Genomic DNA, 22,823 nt, shown 5'->3' with positions numbered 1-22,823 from the left:
AACATTATTAACTTAATCAACAGTATTAAGAAAAAATCAAATTGAATTAATTTTAAAAAGCCTATATCTGAAAAAAGTTACTGCATTTTAGAAGTGAAGTGTTCCTGATGATGTGTGTACCACTGCAACATCTTCACCCCTGTACAATAGCAAAATGTGTTTTCATGTGTCACTCTGCACTTGACACTGTGTAAACTATTCTGCCCCCTCCCAACTGTGGCTTTCAAAGTGAAGATAACCAACACGCTAAAAGATAGCATCTCTTTGAGGAGTTTTGTATTTTTTGGAAGTTGCCAGATAAACACCACATTACCTGTTTGATCCCATTCATCAGTTAAAAAAAAAAAAAAAAAAAAAACAGTGAAGAGAGTAAATACACAGCTTCACACATCCACTGTTGAAATTAAAGCACACTGCAATTTCTATGGGTTTTTGTCGGCATTTTTAAACCGCTCCCACCACCGCCTCCATTGTGATAATTTTAAATGGCTATTTCTCTTCTTCTTCTTCTTCTTCTTAGCTCTTCAGACCTTTGCTGTGCATGCATTCACCCACCCAAACTCCACACTGATTTTACCCAAACTCCACACTGAATTTCTCTCTCTCTCTCTCTCTCTCTCTCTCTCTCTCTCTCTCTCTCTCTCTCTCTCTCTCTCTCTCTCTCTCTCTCTCTCTCTCTCTCTCTCTCTCTCTCTCTCTCTCTCTCTCTCTCTCTCTCTCTCTCTCTCTCTCTCTCTCTCTCTCTCTCTCTCTCGCTCACTCTTTCACTCTCCATTTCTCTCTCTCCATCCTTAGCTTTCAGACCACCAACCAGTGTTGCAGCTGTAGGAAAAGTGGAATATGGCCATGAAATAACACATATAGTACTAGTCTGAAGTAATTGTAATTACTGAATTAAACTGAATTGAAATAGGCTAAAAATCTAAAACTAAGTCTAAAACTGCAGACATGTAAAGTTTCAACTTTAACCTATAAACAAAAGTGAGTATGATAATGATAAATAGTAATCAAGTCAGCACTTACTGTGAACTGCCGAACCTCCCCATTGTCTACCAAATGATGCTCTGTCTCTGGGGTGATGGCATAAGCCAGTCTCTGTTCCAGTAGAATGGGAGAAGAGCAATTGAGTGATTGAGGAGCAAATATTTGATCTTAAATCCATCATAACAAAGCAAGAGATACATTATCATTTATACCACTAATTACAACAGTTAATTTTACCTCACCCCACTTTTGCCAAGACGTGCTATAGTTCACACTTACATCGCAGAACTTTCCAGGCAATGTGCAGAGTTTGTAGATGGCATAGAGAGGCACCATGGTCATTGATGAAATGGCCAGACACCACCCCACCATGTTAGCCCATGGAGGAAACATGTAGGAGCCATAGTTTGGAGGGTTGAACATGGCAAAGCTCACCACCACCATGAACTATGAGAGAAAATTGTTACAAATCAAGACTTGAGAAACTCCAACTCAAGTCCAACTTCCAACTAAATTCTGCCCAAGAATTGCAAAGGTGCGAACTTAAACAAGCTCTAATCTCAGTTATCAGACATGTGGACAGACTTCTTATCCTTCCCATTATTAAAATCTAAATAATTTCTTACTGCCATCTAATGTGGATATTATAATATTTGATGTATCTTGTGGGAGGTGCTTCAAAAGTTCAGATACCAAACCTGTCAGAGCAACATGCAGTTCCAGACTGACACACACACGTCAAAGTAGTTCAGGCATTAGAGACGATTAGACAGCAATTAGTGTGTTCTTTTGTACAAGTCTGTGCACAGACTCACCAGCAGGAAGCAGGGGCTGACAAACTTCCAGCACAGCCTCCAATACCGACCTGGTCGCTGGCCAATCATCTCTTCAATGTCGTCACTGAAACGGTCCACTCCTGAAACACACATAAATATTCTATATTACCTGACTGTCCAGGACAGTAGCCTGGCCCGCCTCGTTTGCTTTTACTGTAGCTGGTTAACATCATGTGATGACACGTCTGATGCTGCTGTATTGAGCTAGTGAGTGCGTTCAGGGTCTGTTTTTGGCCATATTTTTTATTTTTATTTACAGTACTGGTACTGTGTATGCTAATTTTGGGCCTTTTAATTAATTGTTTTGATATATATTGTCACTATTATGCAGACGACACTCAGATGTACTTTTCTGTAAAACATGATGCAGCAAACTAACTGATCTGAGGGACTGACCTGTAAGAGAAGCTGAATCTCTCAAAACTTCCTCAATTCAAATTATGATAAAATGGACATCCTTATTATTGGCACAGAGGGTGCTCAAAAGACCCTGAAGCAGTTTCGGGGACTTTTAACCTCTGATGTCAAGCTGCTAAGTATTCAGGTGCCACTTGACTCACTTGTGCGATCACTCCCAAACTTTTATTTTGGGAAATGCCATATAAATGAAAGTTTACAACAGGTCAGCTGAGCACTGTTTAAGGCTTGGTACATTTCCACTGGAGACTATCAAATATTGAAAATAGTATTAAGGCAGACAATGGTTTTGTATGCTCTCTATAGCAATAATACTGCTGTACCATATTTACCTCATGACGTTTTCTCTTCTCTCATACCCATGGCTGTACATTTTTATTGTGCTTTTCTGCCTGGAAGGCATCTCTCACTGCTGAGGGACATATCCAAGCTGACTACCAGGTATTCAGCACAGCTAAATGTACTTATGTAGTGGACAGCAAAACAAAAGACCACAGTGGCCAGGGGTCATGGGTTCCTGTCAGCAGTTTTGAGGATGGGGAAAAGGCCCACTGAAGCCTTAGGCTTGATTTATCTGGCTTGCCAAGGTCAAGACCCACCAAAGTGGGGCAACATGCTGACCCCACTGCCTGAGGCCTGGTTATTATTTAGCCCTTTATGCATCTCTCCACAGTCAGGTTCAGTAGACATGAAACAAGAAACTCAAAACAGAAGTTCAGGTCAATTGTTTTTTCTGACCTTCAGATTGTTTTTTATCATATTCTGTGCCTGCTGGTGTTTCAAAATGGGGTCACGTTTTCACACTCCATGAAAAATCACTTTTTCTTGCTCTCAGCTGGTGGTGCAGTGAGGTAAAAATACATGTGATGGCAAATATCCATTATCTTTCATTATCAGCAGTTGCCATTAGGTATTCATTTAAAAAAAAACATAAACAAAAGTAGTTCAAGCCAATCTACCACCAGTGAGGACAACCCTTATGAATATTACTTTGTCAAATTTAAAGAACAAGGAGAGGTTAATCAGCTCAACACAGGGCCTAAGCAAACAACTTAAACAAAAATCAAATAAACAATTTACAATAATTTCTACACATGCAATTCAGGGGGGAAAAAAGTTGAGGCTAGATGTGAAATATTTTGTTCACTCTTGTATCTCATGCAGGAATGAGTGTCAAAGCAAACTGGACATCTGAAGAGAAATTGACTATTGAGCTCACCCCCAATTCCAGTCCACAAAAATCCACAATCCAGCTATTAGACAGCTGACTCCTGGTGTGTCAGTTCATAAAAATGAAATGCCATAAGAAACTGTTAAATTGAATGTCTATCTTTGGAGAGGGGATGAAAATAAAGAAAGGGAATGTGAGCTGGTTGAATAGAACACTATTCAGTAATTTCGTCCACACACATACACCTGTTGATTTACAATTCTGGCAGAATTTAGCATGATGACCAGATTAATTATTTCCTTGATTGTGTATTGGTTACAGTCATCCGTAAATGTATGTAGAAATGCAGGACATGGGATTCAAATCACAGTTTTTATTGGGGGGTAGGGCCCCAGAGACCCCCATTTATTGTGTCCCCCTTGATTTTCAAACCAAAGTTACGCACTTGTCTTCAGCTGCAATTATCTTTATGTGGTGGCTCAACAGTGCTGAGTGAACACAGAGGTAACACTGGCAGCAGTCACAGCCCTGGCCATTTAATCTCCCTGACCTCTTATGAGTGCTGCAGCTAAAGTACAGCCTAGCACCTTGACAACATGAACATGGAGCTGGCCAGACATTAAAGAGTCAAAAACCTTTAGTAGGAATATACCTTCTAGTTGCAGTAACCTTATGTCTAATGGAACTATGTTACATTGAGGCACAGCACACCTCAACCAACAGATTTCTTATCAAACCCTTAATATAGCCTCCGCATGGCTGGCCATGAAAACATGAAACATCTTTTTTTTTCTCCTCCCTCCTCTCTCCTGTCTATCTTTCTCACCATAGAACCATGCAATGCCGATGGTTTCAATAAGCACTCCAAAGAGAATTGATGTGCCTGCTGCAAAGTGGTCCAGCAGAGTAAACACATACATCCCACCCTAGAGAGAGAGAACACACAATGAACTGACAATACAGCATACTGTGTGTTACCAAGTTAATATTATGTTTAAGTAAACAGGTTACATTAGGCAAAAGAGAGAGACAGTCTTAGTTCACACATTTAACTCTTTGTTTTTGTAGATATGTGCAGGTTATATGACCAGGATAGTTACACAAACCAGAGTTTGCAGAAATTAATATCATAGTGGATCAACATCTAAACAAACACACACAGCCAATTGAGGTATGATACTTGCATTTGTAACACAGAAGAGGGATATGAGGAAGGTGGCAGTGACAATGAAGAGGGTGAACAGTTCTCTGTGCTTGTGGAGGAATTTAAACTCGTCAATCAACCCTGTGATCACTGACTCCATCCCGCCCATCTACAACAGAAGACACAAAAATGAGAAGAAAACAGTGAGTGTTGACCAAACAAGCCACAGTAGAAGTCCTTTAATTGCTGTGCTGTAGTAGACGGATGCATACTCACAGCACTGTCAATGCCCAGTGTCAGTAGCATTATGAAGAAAATAACTGCCCACACTGATGACCCAGGTAATGTTGCAATAGCTTCTGGGTAAATGACAAACACCAACCCAGCACCTAAAGAGCCAAAAAAAAAAAAAAAAAAGGGATGTAGGAAAAGGAAGCACATAAAGCAGAAAATAGCATCAAAGAAACACTCACATTTGTGATTTGTGTTTGGGATAAATCTTCTTTACAGCATATGCATGCATAAAAACAGTCAGGAGAAGAGTTGTCATTGACTTTGATGGATGACTCGTGGCATTTGAATTCAGTCCCTGAGTTCACTGTGGATTTTCTTCATTGATTACAGTCTTGGAAACTAAAGCCCATCTTAAATATTGCTGACTCCTGGGATAATTAAAGGATGCATATTCTTATTTCTGGCATTGCTACTCTGTGGGGTGTTTAAAACAATATGTAGTGTAATTACAAACTGAATTGAATATGTCTTGTCTACTACAAACAGGCTTGAGGAAATCTATAGAAATATCTACACCATGTATATGAACACTATATTACATACCATCTCTGACAACCTTATCCAGAGCTACGTTGTGTTTGTGGGACATGTACCCAAGGAAGGAGAAGACCACAAATCCAGAGAAGAAACTGGTTAAGGAGTTGATGGAGCTGGTAATAATGGCATCTCTGTATTGGTAAAAAAAATCAAATAAGATGAAATAAAAATATAACAGTCAGAATGAGAATGCTAAGAGCTCTCAGTCATCAGCAAACACATACAATAGTCTATATTTACATAATTGACAAGTCATTTAAAGAGTATATCAGGAGTGGGTCAAGAACAGTTTCTTGTTGCAGGCTTTTATATGAAAAGCTGAATAATTTATAGAACATTGCTTGATTTTATTGATTGTTCTGTCACTCAGTTAGTGTCTCTAAACCTAACCCTAACCCATAAGTGTCTTATGTGACATAGTGCCCTGTTGGCCCAATGCCTTCTGTTGGGATAACCTGCCTAAATTGTAAAAGTAATTTTAAGCATATTTGAACTCACACATTGTCTTTAAAAGTTAATATAAATACCATACATTTTCAATGATTTGGTGTTATGCTCAAGGAGAAATCCTCAGGGTGGACATTGTCATGTGTCAGATATCAGAAAAAGCAAAACAGGCAAACACGGAGATAAAAGCCTCCTGTGAGATGCTGATGATTTTCAAAGAGTGCGACAGTTTTCATTGGTGTTATGGCTGTCTGTTGCACAGCATGGTGTCAAAGACATAGCGGGTTTCAAGGAGCTTCAAAGGTTATTGTAATTCACCTGCTGATGTTGCATGTGTGCGTTTATGTGCGTGTGCATAGAAGCAACTCATCATCATAATCTGTCCGTCTCCGTGAATCTCCCCCAGTCTCTCCGTGTGTGTCTTTACCTGTAACAGTTGTTGCTGAATTTGTTGTAGCTGGAAAAGGCAATTAGCACACCGAATCCCACTCCCAGCGAGAAACAGATCTGCGTCGCTGCCTCAATCCAGACCTGGGGAGCGACAGAGCAAGTACACTTGTGTGAAGCGGCAAACAAAAGGCACAGGAGAGGAAAAAAGCCATTATTAGGGATAATTGCAGGAAACTCATTCAACGGCAGTAGATGAAAGACGCTTGTGAATACAGGGGGGTAATTTTGCAAATTACTGCTCCATGCATCTATCTAATCTAATTCTCCAATTGCTGCCATGCATCTCTGTATCTCTCTCCTTCTTGCTTTCGCTCTCATTTTCCATAACTGATACCTTTAGTCCTGCATGCTTACTTACTGAGCTCCTTAGTGTCTTCTATTAAGGTAAATAAGATGTTATAAGATGTGATAGCAGGTTTCACAGATAAGGAAATATTAGGAATTGGTTAAACAAACAATGTTCTCACATTTGTCACTCAATTTTATTTTGCCTGTACTTAACATTGAATGTTGTGTTTGCCAATAAGCTCTACAGCAGACAGATATTTAACATAACGTAGATTTTATGCATTAATCATCCAGTCACATCGTTGTGTAAATTAAGTTTACAGGGATGATTCCACATCAGGCTTTTGTCATTCAACCATGCATATCAAAATGAAAGGGGTTTCAGTTTGGTAGTAGAGGTGGGGAATCATTATGTTGTGTATACTTCTTATGTGTGTTCAGGTTGTTTACTTTTTCTGCCCCCTGTCCTGCCATCATTATTACTTACAAATTATTCTTAGCTCCATTCTCTCATCTCACAATTCTCCATTCCTGTCCTAGCATAGAATTTAACATTTCACTATTTGTGCTGAGTAGGAACCATGCCCTGACTAATTTTTTCTATCTGTAGAGCTGCAGAAAAATCACCAACTATTTTGATAATCTATTCATTGTCTTTTTTTAAAGTGCAAAAAACAAACAAACAAACAAAAAACCCATTTGGCGCTAGCTTCTTAATGTGAATATTTTCTGGTTCCTTTATTCTGGTTCTGGTTTCTTTAGTAGTTAGTTATTATAGTAAACTGAACCTTTGGGTTATGCACCGTTGGTTGGGACAAAACAAGAGATAATAGGATAGGTTACATCTTGGGCTTTGGGAAACTGATCATTTTTCACCATTTTAAACATCAAACAAGAAAAATAATAATAACCAACAGATTAATCAATAATGAAAATAACTGTTAGTTGCAGCCCTAGTTATCTGTTTAATGAAGACTGTAATCCTAAAAACACTGGTTTCAAGAGTGAATGCATAACCTTGACACACATTTTCACAATTACTTCTGTTAAATACACAAATGTTTTGGGTTACATATGTTAGGGATATTGAAATAATGCTTTTTATTCTCTGTAGCTTAGCACATTAGCATGATATATTTAAACATATGATATAAACAAGATACAAGCCAAAGCTTTTACACTAACTTCACTTTTTGATGTTTCTTTTCAAGTTTTATCTAGCTCTAATGTTTAACAAAGAAAATAAAAATAAAACTTACAATGTCAAAGCACTCCTTTAAAGTGTTTTTCAGCCACTGTTTTGCACCCATACCTCCTATCCTCTTCTTTCTTTGTACCGTCACTACTCCCATCTCTCTTGTGTCCCCCCGCCCTCCTGTAAACACTCACCTTGGCATCACAGAGTCTCAGGAAGTCCACAGAGAGGTAGGCCTTAATGCCATCGATGGCTCCAGGCAGAGTGACTCCTCTGAGAAGTAGCACAGTCAAGACCACATAGGGCATGGTGGCTGTGATCCACACAACCTGAAAGGGTCACCAAAGGCACACACACATACAGAATAACCACATATTTACGGAGAGAATGAAAGTCACACAAACGGTCAGAATCACACACATGCATTCAAGTTAGAGTGAAAACACACACACACACACACTCATACATACACACACACACACACACAGCTTATTGGATTTAAACTGGAGTGGAGTATTTCCTTGCTACATATATCTTTAAAGTAAGATGATTGTTTCAAAGGTGTTAAAACTCACTTGGACCATTTCTCTGGTTTTCATATTATCAAACATGACTACCGCAGTATGTAATTCCCTACCTTGCCAGAAGTCTTGACTCCCTTCCAGAGACTGAAGTAAAGGAGAACAATCACCACAGCCAGACAGGAAGTCAACTGCCAGCGTGGACGACCCAGGTCATCAATACCGTTACTGTCCTGGATGTGTAACACTCCTCGTCTATGGGAAGAGAACATTATCATAAGAACCAAGGCTACAATGGTTTATTTCAAAGATCAAATTTACCATTCCACAGTCAAAATCCGTGGTCCAAAGTTGATATAAAAGGCATACTACATGACACATGACACAGTATAGTATTCCAAGGAGTTCAGGATGCCCCCCTCTTTTAACACCTAAGAGATATTGGATATTTCCCATAAAGCCATGGAGTGGCGGTCCTAATTCTGACTCAACATGAGCAGACACCAGCTGTAAGTGCTCATAAAAGTGATGGACCGTATGATAAAAAACTGCAAGACTGTGAACTACAATGTTAGACCATCATAATGACATAAACCTCCTTAGATCATACGAAAGTAATGGAAGCCTGGTTTAAATAAAACAAATTAAACAATCTGTCATAATAGCTCTTTATGCAAGCAAAACTGTAGGACTCAAGCACAAGAGAGCACTTGGACAGAGAACTAAGATGTGTTCTCAGAACTTTGAGTTACATTGTCAAGGAATAAGATGAAGTTATGAGTTCTACTGAGCAAACTTTGTGTCCTCACTAAGGAATATTTATAGGTTACCTTGATTGAAAACATTGCTAATGTGCTCCACTATTACCAGGTGCATTCAGGATCCATATGGCCATATTCTAGCAAATGAGGATGACTGTACAGACACTTTATTCCTGGACCTGAACCTGATTCTTGATATCCTGCATTAAAAAGTGTTGCCTGGCTCTAAAGGAAGGCATAAACCTGGGGGTCCATCATTGTAAGGGGACATGTGAAGCCCAAGAGACTTTGACCAGGAAGTTGCTGCATGAGGTGCTTGTATATCTGATGCAAAATCTGAACGATGGGAAGCTGCAGAGTTCCAGCAATAAAACACACTTATAATAGGTATGAGAGTGTACTTTTGTATTAGATTAGATAAAATCAAATTACATGTGTCACTTGAAAGTCTAAAAAAATCCCTGTACATTGTTCACGCCTTGATAATTTCAGAGACACACACTGTCTGTGAATAAGATCAGTCAGTGTTCAACTGATATGGTCAAATTGTCTGCAGGTGGTTCTATGTAAATAGCACACTGCTATTTCAAACTAGCATGGATGATATGTCTCAACTGTCACAACAAAACAGCCGTCACTTGGTGGAATAAGACACACCTGGTCAGCATCACAGAGAGGGAGGCTGTATGATGTAAATGCAGCCAAACTCTGGATCCATTTTGAGGAAAAATACCTGATGTTCTTTTCTGAATATATTCATTTTTTATTATTCACAACTACATATTCTAAGGTATCACTCAGTTATTCCACATAATTAGTGCATTGAGCCAACTCTGCAACACTACATGCCATTATTGCATGAACCCCTGCAATTAAATGTTCAGTTTTAATATAAGCTTTGCTATTACAATCATATAAATTAATAGATGTTAAATCATAGGTTCATGTCTACTTACTCAAAGTACTCCTGAGCAGGGGTGGCCTTGTAAATGTCATTAACGGTGCTGTTGTCAGCCCAGTCAGAGCAGTTTGGACTGTTCCAGGAGTTGTTGCAGTGAACCCAGGGTAGCTCGCCGGTGAACGAGGAGAAGAGGTAGAACAGCGCCCAGGAGATGATAACGTTATAGTAGAAGCCAACGTAGAGGGAAATGAGGATCACTGTAAAGCCTACGCCTGTTAGAATAACATAAATGATCAATATACATTACAGACAGGGATAGTCCAGGTGGACATTCAAGTAAGCAATCAAACATATTAGTGTTGTATGCCTTGTTTTGATGAGTGTTGCTTATCTCTTAGATAGTTATCCAGAGTCACTTTTCCACTCATACTTCCAACACACATGAAGCCCCATGTAGAGTGAACAAAATGCAAATGGAAGTGTTAATCTTACATTGTGTCTATTGATCTACGTGTGAATCAACCTATAATTTTGGGGTATAAATTACTTGACAAACCTTTATGAGTAAATAAAAGAGAGATTGTTCCAGATAAGACTCAAACTTGAGCATTTCTTCGCTGAACAGTGACTGTATTCTGACATTCTGCCAACAGAGCGCACAATCTCTCACTCAGCATGAATACAGTTGCTTATGATACATGCCTGCGGTCTCAAAGAAAGCCTCCCAACTTCTAAAGATTGCCTCTTCATGGCATAATTATCAACATATCTACCCTTTTATAAAAATGAAACGTGTCCACTCTTCTAAGGGGGGATGTAATTGTTAACCTTAGCTGAGAGGCATGACCACAACTGTGCCTTATTGATTCCTTTGTAATGTGGATGTGATATTTGTCCAGGGAGCGATGCCTCTTATTGGCGCCACATGCGGCCATGCTATCTCTCCATCTCTCCATCTCTCCCTGTCTCCCCTCCTCAGTCCTTTTCTTCAAATGCATTGATCCTGAGAGGAAACCAGCTTGTTGATCAGAATAATTACTGTCAATATGGGCATGTGTATGTGTGTATTTGAATAATTACTGTTATCCCCCTGCTGAGAGACAGAGAGCGAGTGAAGCGTGTGATTAGGACGTCAACGTACTCAGTGGGTCCCTGACAGACGGCACATGTTCACACACAGGAGGCACATGCTCAGAGACACACACACACAGAAACACATTGAGGAACACGTATACACTATGGGCCACCTTCACACCAGCAAGGACATGATCTGGCAAAAGACAGCCGTACGGCGACATATAATGAAGCAACAGATAGTCTTTTGGTAATGATGACATTTCTGATGTCTCTTTAAATACACATCGAAGTGATAAATATGGATTTAAGTGAAACAGAACACGGATCCACGTGAGACTGTGATTTTTCAAAGTAATCAAAGGAAATTAATATCAGAGCAGTATATATAGTAAGAAGACAGCAATGGATAAATATCAACAAATAAAAGGTTGAACCAAGCAAAGTGTATTATTATATTTTCAACCAACGACTTTGCTCAGAAACAAAAATTGATTTTAATGTTTGTTTCTCCATTAATGTGTGTTTGGATGGCATTCTCCTAAACTGCGCTTTGCTTATTGATGTGTTGAAAAGTACCCGCGGAGCGAGTGTCAGCCAGTGTTTGACAGAAGGATTTGGACAATCAGAACAAGAGTCTAAAAGCCCAATTTTCATTTGCTTTCCATCTGAGTGCCAACAGAACCTGCTGTTCTGGGAGGATAAACAATGCCTGTCGCTGCTCAACACAGAGACGAGCAGACAAAAGAGACTGGCATGTGGACGGGCAAGCATGTGGGCAGACAAGCAGACAGAAAGACATGTAGATAACTATCAGTATACTATCAGACAGACAGGCATGTAGGTAGACAGACATGTATATGGAGGGAGCTCATACCATGACAGACATATTAAGGGGACAAGAAATGCAAAATATCCAAGTGCTTGTATTCCTGTGAAAACATGCAGGTGTCAAGAAAATGTATTTGCATGTGTGTACCCTCCAGTGTTCACGTGTGTTCACGTGTGTTCACGTGTGTTCACGTGTGTTCACGTGTGTGTGTGTGTGTGTGTGTGTGTGTGTGTGTGTGTGTGTGTGTATTTGATGAATATGTGTCCAATACATGCACATGACATGTCACATCCTACCTTTAAAAATGGGACATATCTTCCAGACCCCTGCTGCCCCTTCTCTGTTGTACTGTCCCAGAGCCAGCTCCATGTAGAAGAGAGGCATGCCTGCTATCACCATGAAGAACAGGTACGGCACCAAGAATGCACCTGTACAAACACAAACACAAACACAAACACACACACACACACACACACACACACACTGACCTTTATCACATAATATAGTTTCACTTCTTAACTGAATAGTAAAATTAAGCAAAGTCGGTTTTTAAAAATAATATTTGATAATGAATTACTTTAACATACAACTGACATCCAGACATTGATTTAGATATTGAGAATAATTACATAAACCTACATAAACAATTGGTTGACACAGGAAAGAGAACACTTTTTATTTTCCACCAGTTAATGACTCAAACTAATTATCTTACTTGACACCAAATGCAAACTATGACATGTCATGGTTGATGCTGAGCGCCCACTGACGAGAAACTTCACAGCAGGGGAGTGTCAGCACCTTTTATTACATCACTTCTCTATGATAACAATCTTTGTTAAACTGAAAAAGTATTATCATTATTTGTTTAGATTAGGAATTGCAGTAATATTCAAGATTTATGGAAATACTATACTGCAACAAATGATTGTTTACATAACACCAGTATAGCCACGGAGCAGGGCACTTTAGTGGCTTATGGGTTCAGATGCTGACCATGAACATCCAAAACATCTCTGGTTTGCATCTGGCCCGGAACCTGTGCTGCATTTCTTTCCCCATCTCTCTCTCCCTTCGTTTCCTGTCATCTCTCTATTGTCAACACACATAAAGGCATACAAGGCCCAGAAAATCAATAATTGATTGGTTTAAATGCCCCAAATGAAAGTCAGTAATATTTCTCTAAATACAGGTATGGTGACATGCTAGGTTTGAGGACACACAGTGTCCCTTGAAATAGGGTGTCAGTCTTGTTTGTGGCCACAGTATCATTTAGAGCTCTTAAACATAATGAGAGCTCTATGTTAAACAGCCATAATTAGTGGCCGTGGTTGTTAGAGCTAATCTATTTGGAGCAGCTGTGGTGGTTTCTTCCCCTATTTTGATCTCTGTAAAGGGTTGAAAACATTTCAAACAACAACCAGAATACACAAAGAGCTGAAACACACACATACACACACAAACACACAAACACACAAACACACACCTGCATTCATGAGAAAATACTGTGTGTAGACACACGTGTGTATAGTACATGCAGGTGAAAACATACAGTGTGTACATGTGTATGAATAAATTCCAGCTTCATTTCACCTTTTTCTCTCCTTTTTAACACAAACATGGATATATACTTAACCATCATCCCTTCAGTTCCTACACTAACTATTCTTGTAGATGAGAGGAGGATGATTTTATTTTCTCACACACCACACCTCTTTCCCTTCCCACCTTAGTCCCCTCTCTATCCAGCATCCACCTCCCTCAGTGTAGGGTAGGTAGAGGTGTAGAAGTCTTTACACATGGTCCAACACCAGCTTCCTCATCTCACTGTATCTCACCTCCTCCATTCTTGTAGCAGAGGTAGGGGAATCTCCACACATTGGCAAGGTCCACCGCAAATCCAATCACAGAAAGGAGGAAGTCAATTTTTTTCCCCCAGGTCTCCCTCTCCTCCTCTCCACTGGGGTGGGTCTGAGATGGAGCTGGAGCCACTAGAGTGGTTGAGGTAAACTGAACCCCATTCTGCTCCTTCACAAGGATCAGCTCCACCTGAAGGGTTATAAGTCATGGAGTTCATAACCAGTCACATACAATGTAGAGTCTGCTTGAAACATGGGATAATTGTATACTGTGCTCTTTTTCTTCCTTTTGATTCATTATGAAAGTTGATTTTGATTTATTACACAATGTAAAGAAACATAAAGGGCATAGATACAATAAACACACATGCATATCATATACACTTGCATGCATATAACTATTCACTTGTACAAGCATACATACGTAATTAAATGACTAAGCACAGGGTGAACAATCTCTTTCAGTCACAGTCAATTATTCTCTCACTTCGCCCACATGACAGACAGTGACTATAACCCTCATTTCATCAATGCTTCATGCAGCAGCTGGGTTTTTTTGGTAAGCCATATATGCTATTGAGTAGGAAAAAGGAAGTTGTATTGCTAAAAATCTGAAGAAGTCAATAAGTCACTTCTGGCTTTCAGGTCTTTGGCTTTAATGGCCATTATGGTTCTTTTTCCCACCCCAAACCCAGTTATGTCTGCAATAAATGGAGTCAGACAGCCAAAATCTGTGAGAAAAACTGTCATTTAAGAAGCTTGCACCACATGGTGATTGAAGATTTTTCAGATTGAATCTCATGCCATGTATTCATTACATGTGATCATCAGATATGCACTGACCTCTTTTGGGCCCATGGTGTTGGCGGTGGGTTTTTCTGGGGCTACAACTGAGGACATCAGGCCAACAGGGACTTTCTCTGTCAGCATGGAGGGTTGCACAGCCTTCAAGAGTAAAATAACAGTGGCTGTGGTAAATGAAGGAAGGTACATGTAGCTGAAGAGGGGAATCAATGTTAAGCAATGAAATCCCCTTTAATAATCTGAAGAAATACAATGTGAAAAATTATGTTTTATAAAATTGTTTGTGAAATTTTTGAAATACAGAGAGAGCAAGAGGAGAGTGGAGAAAAGCAATGGTGAGTGATGGGATCCAGGCGGAGGGTAACAAGAGGGGTGGGGGAGCATCTCTGCAAGGCCGTCACAGCATGCTCATTTCATTTCACACTTGTTGATCGCCATTTTGCACACAGATTTGACCCAGCGACAACTAACCCTTTATTGCCACATTACACATGTTGTTCACCAGATGTAGTTCAGAACTGTTCACTAAAATGCTTCTTTTGAGTACAAGTATCCGCATAAGCAGTGGAGTATTTTTCAAACCTGAAAAAAATATTTTTTAATTTCCACGGCAAAACAAATTACATTTTATGCTATAATTGAGTTGTTGTTTTTTAGAATGTCTGATTATTTTTGCTGAAACACAATGTTCATCCGCATAAGGATTGTATGAAGATTTTTATCAAACAACTGTAACACCAGCCTGTCAAGATAAATCATACAAACCCTGGATACCCTACTGAACTGTTACAAATGCTGCCAAATTATGTATTCCATAAATTCTACCACAAGTTAACATACAGTATAACCCAATAGGTCATTCTAAATAAAATTATTCTTCAAATAAAATATAACACAATAAATTTAACAATAAGACTTTTACAAGACTCACCTTGGAAAAATAACAGGTGAAAGCTCCTCCAGATGTCAGTTTGGACAATTTAATTCCAGTTGTGCTGATGTTCTTCAGTTTGCTGCAAATTGATGCTGACCATATTTACGCAGACCTTCTTTTATAAGTTCGACTCAGACCCCGAGTGAAACAAAAATGTTGAGAGAAACAGGAATTCAGACAGTGAAGGAGAGATGAAGTCGCAATAAGACAGAAGATGAGGATAAAGACGAAAAGATGAGGGAAACTGGTAATCTGTGATGAGTTGTAGAGAACCCTCCCACCCTCTTCGGCTCCAGTGACAGACACGCAGAGACCAGAGAACCCTGCAGTCTGGTATGGAGATCTGTCTGCGGGACCACTCTTGAAATATGAGAAACAATCAACAACACCCCCCCTCACTCTCCTCCCTCCCTCCTCACCCGAGCCTCATCTGTTCCTCCTCCTCTCTCTCCCATCATTGCATATTTTCTCACCTGATTTAAGCATTATCCTGGATGACTTTTCAGTCTTCTTTCTATGTGAAGGTAAATTAATTAACCTTAATATTTTTAAATATATACACAGAGGTTCCTTTCCAGTGCATTCTTCCTATACTGTCACCTACATCACTATCATCCTCATATCATAATAATTAAGTAACAGTAAATTTAATCTCTAATCATTTTCTTAAAATTCTAATCTATGCAAATCTTTAATCCCATATACAGTGATCAATAAAGATGTGTCTAAAATCAAGAGGTAAATAAGCCAAATATCCAAAGATTGTTTCTGGACTTTGGCTCAAATGTATAAACAAATGAATTGTTACAAGATTATATCCTCTAGAAATTTCAATCAAAATGTTCTTACTGATTTGAGTGGAGAACTTAATTTCACATCTTAGTTGTCACTTTGGGTGGTATAATAGTGTGGCGGCTGTGGCTAAAATTTAAAGCTATAAAGTGACTCAAAGCAGTGAAAGGATCACAGACAAAAACACAAAGAAACCTCTCTGTTAAAATAACTAACGGCTCATAAGAGGCTGTTTTTTTAGGGCCTTCTGAGTCCTGTCCAAATCCATTTGTTAATTTTACTCTGTAAAACCTTAAAGTACCTCCCCACCCCACATTCTGCTCACCATAAGACAACAGTTGTCCTTTTTTCTATTCCTCCCTTCTTGCTCCACCCCTCAGTACATCCCAACGTCCCACCCACCCATCCTGTCAATTGGCAGAAATCTCATTACCTGTAATATCCGACAGGCCTAAACACAATCAGTCCTGACACCCAAACCTCACCCGTTTCAAACTCAACCCAGACAGGACTGAGGCATCAAATAACACAATCAGCCAGCTCCCCACGGACAGATTTATGACCCTCATGTGCACAATGAGTTTGTTGTTTGCAAGCCAATCAAAATGATCAATCGGCCACTAATCCCCAACACAGACACCAGTGTCACCGTCATCAAAACTCTCACAGCTTTAAAGTGCTATCATCTATCAAGCCTCAGGCCTCATATCAGAAATCGTTGGGTTGATGTTTGCTGCGGTGGATGTATGACGTTTCCAATAGAGCTCGAACAAAGATGAGGTGAACATAATCGAGTGTCTTGTTTTCATAAATGCAACAGCTGAGGCCCAGAGACAGGGAGGTCAAAGAGGAGGAGGGGGAGAGGGATGGATGATAGGCAAGGAATTGCAGAAGGTGAGATGAAGCAGAATGACAAGACGGGATGGCAAAAAGGGGATGGGGAAAAAAAAAAAAAAGATTGCATCAGTCTTTTCTACAGCCTTTAGGGATCACCTTTCCTCCAACAAAACCAAAGATATGTTAAATACTGTGCCTATCAAAAGCTTTGCTTCCTAGCTTACTGATACAGTACCTCCCCTCCCACTTGCCATCCCAGAAAAACATGGTGTTCCACCTTGCCTTGGACATTTATTTTCCCATCCTAATGAGTTGTGTTCAAGCTATTAGATCTGGATGTTGAAAGGCAGAAAAGACACTTTGAGAAGCAAAACCTTAATCTTTTCATTCCACCTGCCTGGCTCTGTCTGCTTACTCCTGCAGCAAGAGGGAAAAAAAGATACACAAAAAGAGGAATGAGGACAAATTCTTGGTCTATTGAGTCATGACCATAACCACTGATTCCAAACAATTCTAACTTTGCCCCCAAATGCAGACTACAATTTTACCTGCTGAGCAACACAGTGGGGACTCTTGATTAAATCTCAGCCAGTAATTAATGATGCCATACATAATAAGGTCTGGGTGAGAGAATAGTTCTTTTCGAAAAACAAACATCTAATTAGTGAGTGCTCACTTTAAACATTCACTGTAGTGTGTGTGTGTGTGTGTGTGTGTGTGTGTGTGTGTGTGTGTGTGAAGTTCATGAGAAAATGTCACATGTACTTTGTGTCAAATTGCATTAAGTTCCAATCAACATGCATACACTGAGAATAACCATAGGAACTCCCTCAATCACTGTCATGAAAAAATCTACCCAGTGCCACCCAACAGCTTCCTGCAAGACAGTGACGGACAGCATATCTATATGCATCAACCAGTAATCGATGAAAGTAGAGACAGGCCTGGTAAAGAAAAGTTTGGTAAACTCAACTCACATATCATTTAAAATATTGATGTCCTTGTCATGACAAGGATTCCTGCTGCCTTGCTAACACCACTTTCATCATTCATATCTTGAAATGGGAGTTATCTGTAGTAGGCTCCAGCTGTTTGAAGAATGTGCAGTTATATCAAAACCTATACTGCTATAATACCACCCAACAGTCTGGGGTAACCTATAAAAGGACTACATGTTCACTGTTACCTCCAGAGGGAGACATTTATGCAATGAGCCAGCTGGTAAAGATGGGCCATTTTTTCTTTTTAGTAGATTAAACTACACTACGGTATATAGGGAACTCAGTGCAAAGATAACTGCCAAATTGATACAAGCATTAAACTACTGTTTAGAACTTTATCTAAGACTGATGATGCAGAATATAATAATTATAAATAATTATAATTGTAATTATTACAATTATTAGTTGTTATAAAGTGTTAAGATAAAATGAATTTGTGAACCGGGAGCAAAGAATAGTTAGTCCTTCAGCCATCATTTACTGGTGACTCAATGACATACACCAATAGCATTTCCTAACTTGGTAATGAATTAGTACTTTATATAAAATACTGCTAACATTCTGCTTAGGATAATAGTTTGTATCCAGTGTGGTTTTACACAAAAGTTAAATTACACCAACTGCTTCTCTGTCAGATAAAAATATTGTTCATATAGAAAGCTTTAAACACTAGTACACACAGGATGTTACTTCACATTCTCAGTGTATGTGCCAAGGTGGCTTTGGGGTTTCCGCATCACATAAGTGTAACTTGCACACTAGACCACTGTGGCTTTCTTAAAGCTGGTGATGTCACACATCATGTTGGACTACATGTCTAATGTTTCGCCTCAAACAGACCAAACAGCTTTCTAGCATCAAACTCTGCACGGTCATGGTGCAGTGTGAACACCAGAGTGAAACACTATTTTTTGAGCAGAGGGGGGCTTTAAGATTTAACTTAACTATGCTTTAGACATTAACATTTGAGGAAAGGGTATTTCAAAGTGTTGTTATATAACTATAACACAATCACATCTTACCACCACATCATGCTACAAAACAAACACACTGCTGCAACATTACCATTGTAACAGTGACACAACTGTGTGTTAACCTTTTTTTAATTAAATCCAAGAGTCACATGAACAAGTTATATCATAGCAGTCCTAAACAGACAAATTCAAAGTATCTTGCAGTAATGACTCTTCATCATCAAAATGCATTAACAAAATAAAACCTGTTGAGTATAGAAAAAGACAGGAAGAAAAGCTACAGAGACAACAGTTCAGTTTCTTGTTCCACATACAACAAGCCATCAGAAAGACAATATCGCTCTGTCAAGAGTACACAAGTCTTTCGTCTTAGGCTCACTGCCGGACAAACTGGTAAGCAGGCAGCAGTAGCATAAATACAAGTTTCTCTCTTACAAGTTGAAATTTTCTCAGATTGATAGCAAGTAAAAAAAATGAAAGATTCACCTCTAATGAGGTACTTGAAATAAAGGAAAGTGAACAGTTGGTAAAGAAATACAGTATTTTCATACATCTGTATGAATGCAGACTCTTAATGTAGATATTGAGTATAAAATGTATTTGATTGGCTGATGAAAGATAATTACGTCTTTTAGACTTCCAAAAGGACATTTTCTGATGTTTAAAATAAATGAACAAATCTGCAGTAGGGGTTACTGTCTCTTAACATCTCTTAACACATTTCATTCTGGGTCAGGTTAGTTCTTTGTTTCAGTTATAATTCATAGTCAGATTTTCCTCACCTATGTACAAGAACAGCATGGTTTCCTTAATACAGAGTGAGTGAATTGTGAACTAACCATCTGTTCTGAAATCACATCACATAAGGGTACATTAAATACTTTTCCAATCCACGGTGCAAACAATTTGTAGTCATTCAAATCTGTACAATGTTGCCAAGTCTTACATTTTTACAAAGCCATTCTCGAGCTACTACAGTTCAACAATCCTGAGACAAAGCAGAAAAGTAGGGTCTAAAGCGTGTTTTAGATGTTTGAACTAACCAAACCCTTACAGTACAAAGAATGTGGGGCAAGGGACAGCGTCCTTCAATTTGCAATCCCTAATTTCCTCTGTGCTCCCATAATTATAGCAAATATATGAATGCAAAAAACCATATTCATATTAACAAAACTGAGCTACAATACTGTAACCTACTAACTTAACATGCTTTACAGCAATGTGATATTTCTTTGAAAAATAAAGAAAATAATCTAAAGTGCAAGCACAAATACATACGGTTTTGAAAAGGACAAAGTAGTAAGGGGGAAATACTAAAAGCATTGTGATTTAATATATCAAAAGGTTAGTTTATATGTGGGTACAGTCTGGAGTGTTTGTGCAATGCGGCCTGTCATGTGGTGGCAGACATCACCTCAAGGCCTGGCACACTTACACACTCACACTTTGATTAGTTCAACCTGCACACCTTCAACATTAAGTCAATAGAGAGAGAGGAGAGGGAGAGAGGGGGAGAGAGAGAGAGAGAGAGAGAGAGAGAGAGAGAGAGAGAGAGAGAGAGAGAGAGAGAGAGAGAGAGAGAGAGACAGAGAGAGAGAGAGAGAGAGAGAGAGAGAGAGAGAGAGAGAGAGAGAGAGAGAGAGAGAGAGAGAGAGAGAAAAAAAAAGAAAGAGTTCCAACAGGATAAAAAGTGTACATTTGAAAACCATGATTTCTTAGAAAAATGTCCACTGGAGATCAGCGCTTTAAGTAGCTTCTGATTGTGACAAGATTGTCTATACATTCTCTTTTTTTAGAATAAAAACTATATAGATTCAAGGCTATCAGTTTCCATATGAAATCTGCATTTTGTTTCTAAGCAGTCAACTCAGCGATAATAGTAATAATATAACAATAAAACTTTACACCGTGTAGGAAGAATACAGCACAAAACAATTGCAGTTTTATACAAAGAAAAAAAAAGAAAAAAGAATGTGGCTCTTTTTTTTTCACCATCGATACAATCTGCAGAGGAGAGAAGATCACAGATCTTTGTCATGGCAGTGAAAATAAAAATCATTCATATACGTATATCAAAAATTCACTAAATGTCCTGCACTTGGAATATTCAAAATACATATCAGAACTCTTCAAAAGCATAAATCTTGAGAAGGCTTAGATGATGAGACGTGAAATATTGCTTCACTGAAAGCCATAATGGGGAAACATGTAAGTATGATTATGAATCTGATGGAGATGTGATGCGTCACGAAGGGAATGCAAAAGTTGATATCCACTGTCAAAAAGTGAACAGAATCTAACAATGAATGCATGCATCACAGCTCCAACTGGCTACAAATACATTTCACTTCATCAGCTCAGGAATGGTGTTGAATTCCCTTTTTACACATTACAGTTTTTCTATCAACATGTAAAGCACTGTAATTAAAATAAAAATATTAAAAAAAAATAGCCAATTAATACATTTTTGGCAAATGATTGAAATTAACATCATTGTGTTGTCTAGAAAAAAGCACACAATAAAGTATGATTTTTGTTAACACACTGAAGTTGTCAGTTGATTGTAGTTTAAGAGTTGTGACTAAAATTTCTCATATTAAAATTAGACAAAAAAACAACATTGAATGGAATGCTGGACAATGCCAAGGGAGAACTGCTTTTTTCCAGTATCAATGAAGGTAACTGTGTTCAAATTCAATAATGTAAATGTATCTTCATTTAAAGAAAAATAAGACAAATATTTTCCAATTTGAGATTTCATTATTCCTTAATTCTAATTCAATTTGAAAGTAAATATCCACCCACATTTGAATATGAAAACATTTTAAATGAATTCTGACGGGCTCTGTGTCAGTGTACTGAGAAGTAATTCAATTACTTTCATCAACATATTTTTTCTTTTTACCAATTATTTTAACATTAGCAAATCTGAAAAGGCATAATTATTACCACAGCTTCCAAGTTGGTCATTCACATGAAATTAGGTGCAAAGGTGCTTAGATCTCTTTAAAAAAAGTGAGTAAAAACAGCACAGTTTCTTCCATGCATATGAGCTATCACAGCAGGAGAGCCATTAGCATGAAGGTCAAATTTACAGCTGACTGAATGTTAATTATTACATCCTTCAACACATACTGGAAGAGTGGGAATTTCCAACAGACTGAGGAGTTATATGCTGTGAATAAGGAATGGTTAAAAACAAAGACGGTGGGACAAATTAAAGGAAGAAATTGGTACTGATCTGAATGTTTGACTCCTACAGTGAGGGGATTTTGTGGTTCTGTTATGCTGTGGGGCCCATTTTGCTGTCATGGTTTGGGTTCACTATTCCCCTCTGAGGGAGGGGCAACGTCGAATCAATACAAATCTTTCTGAGTGATGAAGAATGTCTATCCTGATGGGAGCGGTGTCTTCCAGGATGACAAAGCCCCCATGCATAGGGCACTAAGGGTAACTGGAAGGTTTGATGAGTATGAAAATGATGAAACATATGCTATGGCCTCCCAACTGAACACCTGTAAGAGATTTTGGACTGACGTGACAGACAGTGCTCTCCACCACCATCATTAAAACACCAAATGAGGGAATATCTTTTGGAAGAATGGAGCTCATCTCTCCAGTAGAGTTCAGAGACTGTAGAATCAATGCTAAGCACACTGAAGCTGTTCTGGCGCCATGTGGTGGCCCAACACCTTACTAAGACACTTTATGTACATTTTTCCTTTAATCTGCCACCCGTCTATATGTGGTAGTGTAAGGCAGAAAAGGAA

General features: G+C 38.8%; 1 protein-coding gene across 1 annotated transcript; it reads right to left on the bottom strand.

The window, feature by feature from the left end:
• Positions 1–798: 798 nt before the first annotated feature.
• Positions 799–14,614, bottom strand: slc6a3 (solute carrier family 6 member 3). The gene is made up of 15 exons (XM_062422191.1): positions 14,555–14,614; positions 13,691–13,901; positions 12,149–12,280; positions 10,002–10,218; positions 8,401–8,539; positions 7,958–8,092; positions 6,258–6,361; positions 5,390–5,514; positions 4,829–4,941; positions 4,593–4,721; positions 4,235–4,334; positions 1,800–1,900; positions 1,264–1,431; positions 1,024–1,095; positions 799–822 (listed from the first exon to the last, which is right to left on the bottom strand). The coding sequence occupies exons 1-15, from the start codon at positions 14,609–14,611 to the stop codon at positions 799–801; spliced, it is 1,827 nt and encodes a 608-aa protein (XP_062278175.1). The 5' UTR covers positions 14,612–14,614.
• Positions 14,615–22,823: the final 8,209 nt, after the last annotated feature.

This window comes from Scomber scombrus, chromosome 7 (assembly GCF_963691925.1).
Source record: "Scomber scombrus chromosome 7, fScoSco1.1, whole genome shotgun sequence".
In the NCBI taxonomy this organism is placed as follows: domain Eukaryota; kingdom Metazoa; phylum Chordata; class Actinopteri; order Scombriformes; family Scombridae; genus Scomber; species Scomber scombrus.
This window is presented reverse-complemented; position numbering and strand designations above follow the sequence as displayed.